Source organism: Tauraco erythrolophus, chromosome 4, assembly GCF_009769465.1.
Source record: "Tauraco erythrolophus isolate bTauEry1 chromosome 4, bTauEry1.pri, whole genome shotgun sequence".
In the NCBI taxonomy this organism is placed as follows: domain Eukaryota; kingdom Metazoa; phylum Chordata; class Aves; order Musophagiformes; family Musophagidae; genus Tauraco; species Tauraco erythrolophus.
Window position 1 is genome coordinate 75,828,362 of NC_141468.1, and position 15,959 is coordinate 75,844,320.

General features: G+C 41.1%; 1 protein-coding gene across 1 annotated transcript; it reads right to left on the reverse strand.

Moving 5' to 3' along the window:
• Positions 1–1,913: 1,913 nt before the first annotated feature.
• On the reverse strand, positions 1,914–15,490 carry NUP50 (nucleoporin 50). Its single transcript, XM_086611206.1, is given in 12 exon segments — positions 1,914–2,553; positions 2,555–2,661; positions 4,844–4,923; positions 4,925–4,960; positions 6,028–6,106; positions 7,109–7,354; positions 7,357–7,726; positions 7,729–7,769; positions 9,031–9,226; positions 11,431–11,514; positions 12,681–12,759; positions 15,423–15,490. Coding segments are annotated over 11 exon segments (1,404 nt in total). The 5' UTR covers positions 12,750–12,759; positions 15,423–15,490; the 3' UTR covers positions 1,914–2,457.
• Between the last annotated feature and the right edge of the window lie 469 nt (positions 15,491–15,959).

A 15,959-nucleotide genomic window follows, 5' to 3' on the forward strand; every position in this document is an offset into this window, starting at 1 on the left:
AGATATTACTTGCTACCACAGATATTTTAAGATTTAATTTTTCTAAGTTTATTATTCTTCTACTTATTTTTCCTTACACTCTTGTGCTCACCCTCGAGTCCCACCCTTGGAAACATGACAGAGATGCACTAGCCATTATTCAGTTTGCCGGCTTTAGAATTGGGCAAATACATCTGTGCAAAACCCTGGCACGGCCTCACTTCGGAGGCAAATCATAAGGATATACAGAAAGCTCCATTCCTCGCTCGCTTGTTTAAGTTAGTTGGTCCACACTTCAATGGATGAAGAAACAGTTACGTATCCATGAGCTTCTGGAAGTAAACAAACACAAACCCAAGACCATCATACCATCTGTACAGTTGCTCTTCAAGTGAGATGTGTAAGAAAACCGCTTACCACATCCAGCCCTCCAGTCTGTAAACCTCTCTGCATGGAGACGTGGTCAAGACACTACAGTCAAACAACAAATGCAGAATTAACCGAGCCCTTAGGCATGAAACCTGAGCCTGCAGTGAACTTCCAGGCAATGTTCTGCTTGTCATTCACGCACAATTAACACGCAGCCTTCAGCTTTTGGCCTCCAATTTAGGTATCGAGCACTTTTTTTTTTTAAAAAAAAAGCACATTATTCTGAGAAGCAGTGTCACTTACTTTTAATGGTTAAGTACCAAGCCAGATGCAAAAAAAAAAAAAGGCACCATTTTGTATTTCAAATTATATTTAAAATTGTATCTGAGCTCCCTTTACTCTTGAGTGTTAAAAATGCAATTCCTGTGACCTCAAGCATAGCTGGAAATACAAGCAAAGGCCTTTGTTTTGAACTTTGGTCAAGAGGGCTATAGATCCTATAGTTTTCCTTCCTCCTTTTTAATTAAGACGGGGGAAAAAAAAAGGCCAGAACCTGAACTCTGCAGTGCATGAGGACTAAAGGCAGCCATTTTCCCCCTGCCAAGACCAGCAGTGAGCAGGTAAGATGTGCCACATCTAGTCACAGGGTGGGGCTGCTCCTTTTTCCCCAACCCACAGGATGCCACTATTGCAGATTTCCAGGTCCCCTGTGAGAGATTCTTTCCTCTGGCTAATGTGGCACAGAGGCAGGTTGGCATGTTTCTTCCACCTCCCTGGAGCTGGTCAGTGTGATTGTGTCAGAGAGCAGTTCAAGTTTAATATTAACATCTAGCTCTAGGATAGCTTCCAGAGCTGGAAGTGAAGCAGAAAAACAATTATTAGAGGAGGAGTTTCCAGCAAACAAGATTGGAAAAAGAAAAGGACTAATAACCAAACAAGGCCTGATAAAGTTGAGATGGAAACAGAAACAGAATGATGATCTGATCCATGAATTATTGCCACATGGTTATTTGAACACAGCTGAAAACTAAGCTACAGATTAATCCAGTGCTCCCTACTGTCAACAGAAAACTTGCCCTAAAGCTGCAAACTACTCCTTTACTTAACGTAACGCAGTAAAGCACTGGAGTTTTAGCGCATGGAAATTAATTACCGGCACACACACGCATTTATGCATGTATTCTTCATAAACGGCCAGAGGCAATATAAACATCTATAAAATCCTGAAATTTCTTTGTGAAAAGAGTTATCTTCAGAAAAGGTACTAGTAGCAAGACAGTACAAACGTTTACAACTCTGCCTCTGCTGGGTTTCAGTTTGGCCCAAGGGACTAGGAAGAGTATTGGAAGTGCAACCCTTGCCTCCGACTTGTCAGAAGTCAGCGAATGCCAGCTGCTGTTGTGGTCCAAGATAAGACAGTCTTCCAGTTGTCTGCTTGTACTATTGCACGTCATGAGCTTGTTGCTACACTAAGAACAGAACTGACAGTTCTTCTCTAGAAACACTACTGTCAACAAGACTGTGCAAGCAAATTTTCTTTTAAATATCTGGAGATGCATCTCTGAGTCCCAAAGCACACGAGTCTGTAAGAGTTAAAAGACAGTAAAATACGTAATATCATTGTTGTTGGGGTACATTGTTGTCACCAACACTCAAAAAAATTAGTCTCACCAGCATATGACAGACCAATTAAATTAAAAATCTGGAGTCTAGAAACAGTTTCAACAGTTAAGCTTCAACGTCCTCCCTTCTCAAAACAGGAGGTTGTCACATGCACCGCAGTCTGTGAGGAAGCTCTGGTACCATATTTTTGTATTCTGATTTCAGTCCATTCGGTCAAATCGACCACATAGGCTTTAACCTAATCAGTGTGCTTTATCCAGAAGAGGTCCTGCATTTAGATGCTGAAAAATGAGGAGCACAGTTCAACACTTATGTTCTATTAAAGCTTTTATTAGCTAGTTAGCTTTTCCTCACATAGTTTTTCCAGAATTCCTCTAACAGTTCTTATATCAGAGCAAAGAGTTAAGTGTTCAAGTGAAGTTATGGAAGAAAAAAAGAGCAAGCAGCAGTTTGGCAATAACTCTTCAATCACTGACTGCAACTTATTTAAGCCTCCTTTTTCTCCAGTAAGATTTTGTGCAACTCATCTGCATCCTCGCTTGTTTTCACCCTTATTAACATAGTGACAGGAACAGCTGATTCTTCTCATCAATATCGGTGGATTAGGAACACAAACTATAAGAACATTGTTTTTTCCGGTTCGTGTACATGGCATCTTAGGTGGAATCAGAACATTCAACAGTATGTTTCCTGCCGTATGAGGAGGGAAAAAGATTACAGTTAGCAATTTTTCAGCTTTTACTGCACTACAGCTGTTAGTATACTTACTAATAGGGATTTAAGTTTGTGTTTGGAAGGAAGGCAATTCATAACTGTCACGTATATTCGTCTTAATCTTCCCTAAGCATCTGCTTATGGCCACTGTTCTCACAGATTTTCTTCCTCATAGGAATGAGGAAATCTGAAAATACTGTGTCCTCCTTTTTTAAGGGAGGAGTCTGAAGAATATCAAATGATAGTAGGGGTACACAGGAAAAAGGGAAGGGAATAATAAGGGAGAAGCAGCAAATGAGGAATCCAGACAGTGTTAGTTACGCTATCTTAAATTACTCATTCCGACCATCAAGCACAGTTCATAAGCAGAAGCACAAAGTTAGCTTTAACACACATACAGACATGCTAATCTAAAATTGGACAAAATATGGTAGAGTAAATAGCCTCAAACTGTACAACACATCTGAGGTGGTCTACCACCAGGTTACTAACAACAGCTCTATGTCAACTTGTTAAATTATGTAGTGAGTTTGAGAGCTGCAGTATTAGTGGTCTATTAAAACAGTTGCAAACAAACTCAAATCTGCTTCCACGGAAGATGCACACGTTTTGTAAACCTGGTAAATAGTTCAGAACACGGTAGTAGTGTTTAGGGAAAAGTCAGTCTTCGCCCTCCTTTCCAGGTCATTTTTTCAACACAGTGAGATTTTAGGAAAGGGATTATAGCACTGTGTGAAGATAGCAAAAAGGAAGTGTGCATCATTATGACTGCAACAGCTTCTAGAAAGCAATGCTTGGAAAGACCAAGCTGAAATGTCTTAGTGTTATGAGCTGAAGAAAAAGGAAAAGACTTCCTATAACATCACCTCAGATGAAGGTAGAGGGAACATGATCAACATCATTAAAGTTATCATTAGATGAGTGAAAATCAAGACTTGCATTAAAGAGTAGGTAACTTGGAGAAATCAGGTTTCCATCTGCTCTATTCAACACATTCAAATCCCCAAGGAAATGCTGAAGCACTGACACCTCTGCCAGACATCTGCCTTTAGTTTTATTGCTAGAAATGGCAACTTTAGCTGGCAGACCTTGTCTCCACTGAAAGAAGTAATGATGTAAGAAGTGACTAACACAGGAGTCCCAATCTCACCACACATTTGGCAACTGCCCTAATGGGCCTGCAGGGACTTCAGAGACTTGCATTATAAAACTGGGAAGTGAGGTGAGATGTACTAATGGCCCACAGTGCAGTGTGGCTCAGTCCTCAGGTCTTCCATAGGCATAACATTCATTCTGTTTTATGGAAGCTGTCAAGTGCCTGTGAACCTCACATGCAAGTCTGCTGAAATTACGTACTGAAGCATAGACAAGTTTCTCAGCAATGACTATCAAAACATTGACTGCACAGTTTGAGTGTGTAAACACTGAACATTACACCTTAGAAACTTTAATACATCAAGTCCCTCTAACTTCTAAATGCTAAGAAACAGTTGGGGTTTGTTTTCTCTTTAATTAGCTGTATGTGTTAATGTTCATGTCAAAAGATATTGCTATCACGCTACAGGTTACTCTAATTCTGTGGAGTCAACCTACTGTTTGTGATCCAACTGAAGTTAGCTAAAACACAGTTCAACAGTTGGACTTCAGCATGCCTTTTCAGAGCAATGCATACAGCAAAATCCTGCGTGCCTGATCTACGTAACACTCCCTCCCCTTTAACCCCACACATAACGGATGTCTGCCTACATGGCCAACTATTTACAGAGTCAGGTTGAACTGAAGACAACTCCATCTTTGCACAAAATTTTCTCCTCTTCATTCATCACACCTCATACACATACACTTCATTGTGGATCTTAAGCCACATTTCAAACTAAGCCACTCAACAAGACTGGGATGGAGAACAGCTATTAAAAAAAGAGGTGGCAGGGAGGAACACCTGAACATACACCATAACTCTTCCCTTCCTTGCACTGCTTCCTGTGCGCTATTTCATAATACTCATTAGAGGCATCCAGTTGCTCATTCAGTACTTGAAATTGCTTTAAAAAAAGTAGAAAGGTTTTTACTAATTTTATCTGTTACGCTGTGTGACAAAAAAATCCTAATGCTTAGAGAATTTCACATCAAGACTTGCTACTACAAGGAATTTACTTACCTAATTTGGTATCTGCTCGGCCTAGGAGTTGAGTTTTTTCATTTCCTGCTGGGTTTAAGTGTAATGTTCCTACACCTTTTCTTTAAATTCATTATCCTTTTGTAGAACAGTTTGCACCTGTGCAAAAAAAAACACACCCAAAAAAACCCACCTTGTTTTTTGCAGATACGTAGAGATTAAACACAAAGATATCTCCCAAATACACACACGTATACATCTGACTCACATAAGCCAATCGTTTAACAATAATCAGGAGTTAACAGGTTGTGAGTAGCATAAATCTTTATTATTCTTGACCTTGTTTCATACGCTAACAGTATTTCCAGCTCAGAAAGAAAAAGTTAATTATTTCTTTCAGTATTGAAATGACAAACCTATTACTTTAGGGAAAAAGTAAAATGCACAGCAACCTGCAACGCACGATCTATAAGGAGAAATAACTGTAAGCTACTGTTTAAAAACACGAATTACAAACCCTTAAGAACTTGCTGTATCATTCTGAAGTTAAGTAGGACTTTTACATAAAATTTTAAACGTTTTTTCAGTGAAGCTCTAATAAACCTAATGCCATTCTCATACATGAGCATGCACCTTCTTTCAGATAAAGCAAGTGACTTTTTGTAGGACAAATTCTGTGCTAAGTGTTAAGCAGACACGCAGTTACTTGCACTACTGAAGGTGCTTTGAAAACTGCTTCTCATAGAGGTAGTCTCACTTTGAACTTAAAAGTACAACTCGTTCACGTCTTTCATACAACAATCAGCGTTTAAGAGTCTTTTTTTAAGCTATGTAAATAGCTGAGCACCCGACTGATTTTTCAGAAGTAGAGCACGTTATTTCTGTGGTACAAAGCCCTACAATTTAAACTTACAAAACCTGATGAAGGCAGAAACGTCTTCATTTGCAAAAAAATGATCACAAGTAGAACACAAACTAGCTATCAGTGCTGTGTCCAAGATACACAAGAATTCAGTAAGATAGTACACATTCTTACCTGTAATTAACTTTTTACAAGTGGAACTTCATATTCTATATGGCTTCCTAACAAGCTGTATTAACTAGGCCATCAAGAACACACAGATCATTAAGTATGCACTGCAGTGTTAAAGAATAACAGTATGCAGGTATGAATTTTATTCTCAAAGTTCTTATTCTATTCACTATTGAAAGTTAAAGTCACTTACTTCTTTGAGTAGAAAGCATCATCCTCTTTTATTTCATTAACAATGACTTTTGGTGGCTCTTCTTCCTCCTCTTCTCCTCCTTTAAATAAAAAGTTTAATACATTCCTTATGTTAATGTTGTGAGCATATAATGTGGAAGTATTTTTGGCATTGTATTAGAATTAGCTTATGCATGCTGTATGTGACGTGTATACGTGTAGCCTGTCAATGATTGCCAAAATACATTTAAATCCATGTGGGCTCTGAAGCAGCTTCAGCTACAGAAGAAAGTCTTAAGTTTCTTTTCATTCAGCTGCACCCCTCAAGCAACTTTATGCTTATCTTCAATTTAAATGGGATGAAAATAGCCAATCCCCAACAAATAATCAAAACAAAAAAACCACGAAGCCTAACAAGTCAAACTTCAGTCAAACCTTCTGTCAGGGGGAAACAGTTACATCACTTCAAAGAACCTTTCCACAAATGGGTCCAAGTAAAGCACAAGAAATACTTCCAACAGCCAAATTTAAATTTGGGGAAGGGTCATCAGTTGCAGGAATGACAGCCAAGAGACAGTGGCAGGATTATACCTTTCCAGTCCCTCAACTGCTAGGATTTCTCTCAGCTTACTGTACTCAGCTCAATAGCAGAGTAAAACTGTCAGGTGGTATGTATGTACCTTTCTTGCCTTACAGTCTTGTGAGAAAGAGGTATGAAACTGTTCCGTATCTTCTGCATTTTACTGAGGCATCTCTTGACAAACATACTGGGAAAAGCAGCAGGATTGAAATGTCCTGCAGGCTCAAAGATGAACATACTCGTTCATTTGAATTCCGTCATTTCAAGTCTTGCACTCGGCTAAAGAATTATATTCTATTATAGAAAGTATAAGTCTGACATAAATACATAGGTTTTGGTAACCGTATACTTTTAGTGTTACTTAAGCAGCATGCAAGACTCAGAGATTCCAGATTGGTGGTGCACTTTTAAATTCAAGAGCAATTATGACCTGTTTCAACTTAGTACTGTTTCATCTCTGCAGTATTCTTAAGTCACATACATTCAGTTTACCATTAAAACGATCATTTTAAACAGAATTTACCTTTATCATCGCTATTGCCACTTTCTGTCTGAGCTTCCAACACATTGGTGGATACTGCAGTGACAGACTTAGCCTGGTTGGCATCCTTTCCAAACAAACCTGCATTCCCAGGAGAAAATGAGAAACTACTAAGCGTTCCTGAACCAAGGGAACCTAAAACAGAACTGTCGACGCTTTTGCCAAAATTAAATGAGACGGTTGATGTAGCTCCTAACGATGGGTCTTTCTTTTCAGATGCAGCTTCAGGTTTTTGTCCGAGGTATCCTCAGTTTTGTTGCTGTTAAACAAAAACGTTGATCCTTGCTGTAGCTTTGAATTCCCAAATGCAGAAACAGACTGAGGGCCAGGTGTCTTGTTGCTTTCGTTTTCAGAGCCGCTATCACTACTGCTTCCATGTTGCTGTTCGATATTTGCTAAATATTTCTCGTAGTCTCTAAAGATGGGTGTCAGGTCGCACAGTGGGTTTGTGTTTACATGCTTAACTATCCAGTCACGCACAGAACAATTTAAAGCTGCTAACTGTTTGTGGTAAACACTAGAGCTACAAACTTTACTCTGAGCGTAGCCAGATGAGGATGGTTGACTGCCACCATTAGCTTTGGGCTTGCAGCCTTTTTCTCAGCAAATGCAGTAGTAGAAGGACCATTTGACATTGTGGATCCTATTAGAAGAAAAACATAGTTAGAATACTTTTTTTTTCCCCAGAAAGCTGAACTACGTGTTCTCAAGATTTCTTTATCAAATCACTCATTCTTGCTCAGTGAGGTACCTTGTCTTTTATGACAATGGTGCGTACCAGAGTGTGGGGCAAGTCAACAGACAATGCTGTGAAAGAGACCTAAGCTTGCCAAGTTTAGAAAAGTTAGATCAGAGATAGACAAAGTAGATGGAGCACAAAGTTGTATAAAAAAAAAAAATCCAAAGAAATTGCACAGAATAACATGAAAAAATAGTCTCGTATTTCACCAAAACCCTCAAAATCTTAATTCAAGCTTTACCAAGCTGTAACAGTTATTAAAACAAAGTATTCTGTTATCTCTTGCTACTTGTGCTTTAAAAACTCTGACCAGACAAGCCCATGATTCTGCATGGTTTTGAGTGGCATCTGTATAAAAACCATAATAAGCAAATTAAGAAAATCCTCATTAAATATTTAAGTTTCTCCTAATTTAGTTAAGCTCACTGAAATCTAAATTACTCTAAACTTCAGACTCCACCATTTCTACTCTGTGGCATGCTGACTCTAGAACAGTGGCATGGCGAACATTTCTGCATCTGCAGGGACAGAACTACTCCTCTTCAGGGACTACCAGAGCATGAGACTATAGTTAGATTTGCCAAAATAGTTCAAGTGTCTTAAAAACGTAGGTATAAATAAATAAAACAGGTAAGATCTAGTAAGACTGTTTGCAATGGAAGACGTGCAGGGAAAACATGTTAAGATTTCAGCTATGCAGCATATATTTACCAAGAACTGCAAAAAATAAAGAAATGAGACCTTAAAAAAAAAAAAAAATATCACACAAAGAAACTACAGTCCTACTAAATGGACTTTTTCCATCAGCTTTTTTTTTTTAATTAAATAGTTGTCCCAATTCTCTGAATTTAGCTGGAACATGTGGTCAGCTATTTTATACTATTTTAAATGTGTCTTATGTCAATGTCTCCCATTCCTATTTGTGCCTATAAAGCTTTTACCTCTGGTATGAGATCAAATACCTCTTAAAACTGCATGCATTTGGTATCTTGTCCCTCCAGTAGTCTAAAGTCTCTTTAAGAATCTTAGAAAGAGGAATAAAGTCTGAAAACCTTAAAAACAGAACTACAGGGTTGTTTTGAGTTTCGTTTTTCACTACTCAGTTAACGCTACAGATTTCATGGCTGAATTTGTTGATAAACACGTATGCTTATTTAAAACTTACCAAATGCTGATTGTGTTTCAGAGGTGGTCTTTAAACTGGTGAAAGAAGGACTGCTAGAGACACTACTGCTTCCATTAGACAGCCCTTCTAAAGGCTTTATTCCTGCACCATTACCAAATCCGCTGAAGCCTCCTCCTCCTTTTCCAGAAGGCAATGTAAAGCCTTTAAACCCTTTAAAAGCTCCTCCACTTTCAGACTAGGGAGAGAGGAAAAAAAAAAAAAAAGAAAAAAAAAGACAACCAGTTACATACATCTCCTCCACAAAAATCCTATGCCCACTTAATATTCCATTTATTTTCCCTGCTTCAGTGTGTCATTTCATGCATTATTCTAGTCAGCTATGTAAGCAAGGTTAATAGCTTCCTTATGACACATATTGCTACTATTTTTAAAGGACTCAGATGTCTGGTATGAAAATAAACAGGATCTAGGAAGTGGATACATTAGAGTTGTTCAGAGCAGCAGCTGTGTTTGACTACCTATTTAGACATTAATAGCATCTTGTTTTCTTTAAATAATTACATAGCAATATGTAATTGCAGGCTTATTTCAGAAACTTTTAGCATTTACAACCGCAATTAGAGTCCAACTCTTCAAGCCATGCATCAAAACGGCAAACTCTGTCATCACCTATGTAATGTTTAAATGATTTACCAAGAATATTCCAATGTGACTGATGGGAGAAGCAAAGGCAGACTGTACTTGATAACATCATCTGTATGTTTCCTGCAGCCTTTTCGTTTCCTAGGTCTGAACACTATCTTTACAACTGAATTGTTTTATGGTGTGGTTTCCTACGTGCTTTCAGAAGATGCAGTGTGATTAACACGCAAATAGGCACTATGCATAATGTGTTCTGAGGTAATGAGCACTTATTACCGGAAGCGGAATTTCAGTGTTTCTGGAAAGCCATCAGAGGAAAAGGAGAATTGCTTCTGAGTTTCATCTGCTTTTGCCACTGAAGAAACAGCAAAACTTACTCATTTGAGGTTCTAGTCCAGTATCTGGGCTTGTGGGTATGGGCTCTTTTTGTTTCCCTTTGTGCTTTACCTTTTCCAGGGCAGTCCTCTGTTTCCCTTTTCTAGGTAGCTATTTTTATTCTATCTCTCTTTTGATCAGTCCTCCTTCCATCCCTCTCTGGACATTCAAGTTAAACTGCAGTGTTTTTCTTGCAGCATTCTGCTGGCTCCATTTAGGGACATCAGTAAATTTTGAGTTTGTATTTTTGTAAATACTTCACAGATTTCTTACACAGCCTCAGCTGTCCTGCCATCTTTTGCTTTTCAGACTTTGCCTAGCCTATCCCAGCTCTTCTTCCAGCTTTGATCTCTAACAGCTGACCCACAGCCTCCTGACTATTTCTTCTACAATGCTCTGGTCCCCCTTCTCAGCCAGTTCTGGTTCTGCTATTCCATTTGTCCCTAAATCCCTCCTGTTGAAGTTGTGGTTTATTTCTTGCATCACCTCTCCCCAGTACATTCCTTTAACTGCATCCTCTACCACATTTGTTGCTAAAACTCCCATAGGCAAAAGTGGGACAGGACAGCTTCCTCGTTTACATTGCTTGGATAACAGAAGGAAAATCAAAAGCATAGGAGAAAACTGTCTAGCCCCTAATTGTGCCTAGTCCCATTCAATCCAAAAGCAATTTGAGTGATAGGTAAAGCTTCTATCCTATTTCTAACACAGTATATGCCCTGTGAAAGAATGTTTCATAGAAAGATACATACGACAAAGCATCTGTCAGGGATTTTTGAAGGGACTACAATTTGGTTGGACTGGGTTAAGGCTTTCACAGGGACCGAACCTGTAACAAATGCCAACTTCCTTTCAATTTTCAATTTGTTATTGCAAAGAGTAGGTGGCACTAAAGCTCTTCACAGGGAAAAAAAAAAAAAACCAACACGTAGCAGCATTCTTAACAAAAGGCATGTTTTTCATTCTCAGGACAGCTTAGTATTTTGGCTTTTACTTATTCAGCCTCTGCCTCAGACATCCCCTCCAGCCCTCCAGTATGGATAACTAGTAACTTTTGATTTCCAGGCTTCCATCTCTGCAAAGAATGAAACTGGAGCAGTTCAAATGCTATTTTACCCATCTGTAGATTATGTTGTGTCTGAAGCACTCTGCATTTATACTTTGAAAAATCTCTCTTCGCCCAGTCAATACTAGTGATTACCCATTTTTCGTTACAGCCTTATTCTTGCTATGGAACAGTAAGTGAAAATTAATTTCCATGTAGGAGCTGACTAGTTGCATACACGTTCTAAATGATAGCTTTATATAGTAGTATTATAAGCCCAAGTAAGTAAAAACCTGAGCATGGATGTCATATTTTTTTTTTTTTTTTTTTTTACAACTGAGTCAAACTGCAACATTAACGCTGAGTGGTTACAGTACCTCTGATCCAACATTCCGGCGCTTTGCTTTTTTAATAGCTCTGTTCTTCAGGACTTCTTCGCTAGCTACCGAGAACGTTCCCACCTTTAAGAAGAAGTTACGGAATCATTAGTGAAATTCTCAGAATGCATAAAGTCATCAGAGTCTGAACAGATGGCTGAGATCAGCTTTTGAACACAACTGTAACACTTCTCCCTAACAAATAAGGGCAGAAGTGGGGGAAAGAAAAGAAAAAAAAAACAACAAGAAACCCCACAGAAAATATAGTACTGTGATTAGCTTGCCAGCTACTTGGCAATCAGTTGATACTTTCAAAACCCTGTCTGTCTTCTCCTGCATTACGTTTCCCTTTGTGCAATCTCAATTTTTTTATGACAGATAATTCAAGAATTTTATTTAAAAAAAAAAAAGTCGGAAATCTTTGCTGAAGGTAATCTGTCAGTATTGCACTGTTACAAACAATCTTCAGTTTGGAGAAGGTATATTGAGATGCATGCTGTAAGTCAATCTCCTGCAATCTGTTGTAGACCAAGTATTAGCAGAGGCAGCTAATGAATAGTAACTACCCTGTAATAAACGAGGAAATTAAGTTTTCTTATATTCAGATTTCTGGAAGAGTACTGTCAGTTTTCTTTCTCACGTTTTATAGGCCTAAACATTTAGTACATTTAGCAGCACAGAAGCTACCACAGTCTGTTGAGAGAGAATACATGAGCCATTAAGTTATGAGACACTAAGCATGAAAATCTCTTTTTACAATCAGATGAAACATATCATTTGACTGTTTGCTTAATTCTTCTGGCTGTGTAGGGACATTCAGCTAAGCACTCCAAATTAACATATTTCTGAAATTAACTACTACTGACCTTTAAATAAAAAAGAAAGAGACATGAAGAAAATTTGTCTCAAGAAATTAAAACCACTTTTCTTGTGAACTCAGTAAATACCCATCACGCATTTGCAGAGTTCAAAAGCATTATGCGTTTTAACAAGTCTAGGGTTCCCTTAGAAATGTAAAGTTCCTTTCCCCTGAACTGCTGATGTCATTTTAACACCTAAAGCTGCTTTTGCCATATGGTCTGCATATATTGGAAGCTTTATTAAAAAATAAAATCACTTATGTGAAATTGTTTTTAATTGCTATAGTTTTAACCAATTTTACTGTAGACTTCACCCACAAGATAAATAGCACATGTAAATGACTACCCTACTACCTGCAGGGGGTGGGAGAAATCTAATGTATATCTTACCTCCTCAGCTTCATCCTCCTGATCCCAGTTTCGGTCAGTCAGTTCCTTCTCTGCAATTCTCTTTGCCATTTTTCCACACCTGTGTGGAGGGCAAAAAAAAATTGCGTAGAGTCAATTGCACAGATATTTAAATTGCTAGCAACAGTGATCTTCCATTTCTGCTACTTGGAACAAATAATGGGAATCAAAGTCCATCTGAAGTAGGTCCAAATTGTAATGACAGTTGAAAACCAAGTGTTTCTAACAACTGTTATGGCAACAACAATCAACAGCACTTGATATTGAAGTTGTGGTGATAAGCCACGTTTGATCTGAAATTTATGCAACAATAGAAACATGCAGTTTAATTATGGGATAAGTTCTCTTTAGCAGCAATGCTGGCTAGAGAAATTCAGTCTCATAACCCATATACCTGGTCACCACTTACTCTGAAGGGCTGCAAAAAAAAACAAAAATATGGAAAAAAGATCTGGTTAAAACATTCCATATTCCACTCCATCTTGCCTCAGGATACACATGTAAGCAGCTTTATGGCATCTTAAATAAATTATTTTAAACCAGTGAGGACCTACTGAATCAACTGGACAGAAAGCTTGGGTAAGAATGAAGGCAACGCTCTCCTACAAAAAAAAAACAGGATCGGTAGAATATCACTGATTAGAAATTTGAAAAATTCTATTACAAATAATTTGGATTATTTTTCTCCAAAGGACACAAAGCGTATCATGGATTTTATAGCAATTACTGTACGCAGCCAATCATCATTTTGCTAGTTATCTCTGCAACGTAAAGGAAAACCAAGTTTGGAGAAGGAATGTCTGTAATAGTTCTAACTTCTGATTTCCATTTTACTAAAGTACAACTTATCAGCTGTGTACAAAAACAAAGAATGAATTCAACTATGATTTTTTTTATCTGAAAGACTTGGCAAGCAATCACATTGCTCACATTTTTATATGAAAAAAAGCTTTTTTTTTACTAACTATATCATATGACACTAAATATTAAAAGTTTTCAAAGAAAAGATGTAGTTTTGTAGCAATTTAAGTCTCAAGTGAGCACAAAAATTAAAACTCTTCAAAAAACCCTCTTAGGTTTGTGATCAAGACCTGGCCAGGTTTAAAAAAAAAATAATAAATAATCCGCAAATAGTTGAATTTCAGAGCTGAAAACAAAAACAATACATTGTTACAGAACATCTTGTTTAGCTGATAAAATATTTTTAAACAGAACAGTAAATCCAGCTGCACAGCAGTCTTACAGAAATCACACGTCAAAGCCATGAATTTTGATCTGACACACTTCGCAAATAAGGTCAAGTTATTAGGATCTTTTGGAAGTACAGTGACAAAGGATTGTTTTGTGTTAACACTTTAAAACGCCCTAATCCACACCACCCTGAAAGTAGAGGTCCTACCATGCCCTGCTTCATTCTCTGCAGACTGGGAAACTATGGAAATCTAACCCATTGGAATGAAAAAAACCCAACTTTATAAAGTCATATGGGCTCCCCAGTCCGGTTTCCCACAAAGGTATACAAACACTTGCAACCAGAGGAAGACAAGACTGCATCTGTTTGGCAGCAGCCAGAGCCCAAAGGCTAGTAAGACCTGGAATTACACCGGTGGAAGATCAAATTACCACTCTTGACCCAGCCACTGAGGCATGACAAGCGCGACCAACAGAAAGCCTGTTCCCCACTGACAGAAGAGGGGTGAAGCTCTCGGCCTCACTCCAGGTTCTCTGCACCCACCTGCGTTTACACCATTTCTCTACATGGGTACTGAAAACCGGAGCAGACAACAGAATCCAACGTACGTGAAGACACTAGCAAGGAAATTCTAGACATGTTTTCTAACCTGCGAAACAAGAAGCAACGCAAAACCACCTCCGTCTGATAGTCACAACCTTCAAAAAGTTTTTGTAGCAAACGTTGCGAATAGGCAGAGATGGGAGTATTTTGAGAAACAGCTCTTTTTATTAAAAACAAACACACACACACGCAGTACAGACGTTTAGCTGAACTACCGCAATCCACCCGCAATCCACGTAGTTAACTACAGCTGCCCTATTTCGGCGGAGGCCGGGCTGCCTCCCGGGAGCTGACCCACGTTTCCCCCTTCCCGAGAAGACCTTCGGTTCCGGCGTAGGCTCTTTCGGTTTAGCAGCTCGCTTCCTCCCCCTCCGAACTTCCTCCCTCCCAGCCTACGGGCATTACCGGGCTGCTCCGCGCTTTTAAACCGACTGGACGTACCTCCGCCCGCGGCCCCGGCGCGGCTCGCCAGAACGCCACGGCCCGCCAGCCCCGCCGGCCGGGCCCTGCGCAGCAGGGAGGCTCCAGGGGTGAACTCGCTCCCTTGCCCGGCACCCTCCGGCCCGCAGTCCGGTGCCGCCGGACCATCCCTTGCCCGCCGCCCCGCTTGAAACCCACGCGCGTTTTCCAGGGAAGGCGGATGACAGCGGCCGGCCCGGGCCCGGAGACAGCCGCCCGCGGCGGGACGCGCACACGGCCAGGCGCCCCGGGGAAGGCACCGACTCGCCGGGAATGCGGATGATCTCCCTCCAGGGACGCGGGCACGTCCGCCCGCCCCCTGCCCTGAGCACCCCACCGCGGCCGGCCGCAGCCCTCCCCCGCGGTGCGGCGCGGCCCGCCCGCCCAAAAAGCACCAAGGCGGGCGAGCCCGGGAACGGCGGCGGACGCGGCGAGCGCTGAAGGGACGCGAGGAGAGCGCAGGCACTTACCCTGGCGGGCGCGGGGCCGGGCGGGCGGCTCTTCCCCGCAGTACCGGGCTGCGGCTGCGGCGGGCGGAGTCTGGTCACAGGCTGCCGGGCCCGGAACGCGCTCACCATCCCCCGGCTGGGCCCTCCGCCCCCGCGGCTAGCCGGCGCCGCTCAGCCCGCCGCTATTTCACCCCTCCGGGAAGACGGCGGAGAAACTGTTGCGAAAAAAGAGAGAGGCGCCGTCCGCCGCCGTCCCCTCGGCCGCCGCCACCGCGCAGGCGCTGCCCTTCTCCTGCGGCCGGTGCTGCGGGGAGGGAGGGAGGGAGGGGTGGAGCCGGCGGCGACCCGCCACCGGCTGCTGGGGCGCGGGTCACGTGGCTGCCGCTGCCCAATGGGCGGGCTCGCCTCGCCAACGGCCGGCCGAGCCGCGCATGCTCCCTGCGGAAGGTGAGGGTCTCGCGCCGGCCGTTCGAATTTTCGTCACGTGGCCGGCGCCCTTATTCCCCGCTTCCGGCGCGAGCCGGTGTGAGGTGGGGGGGTTGTTACCGGGAGCGGGGG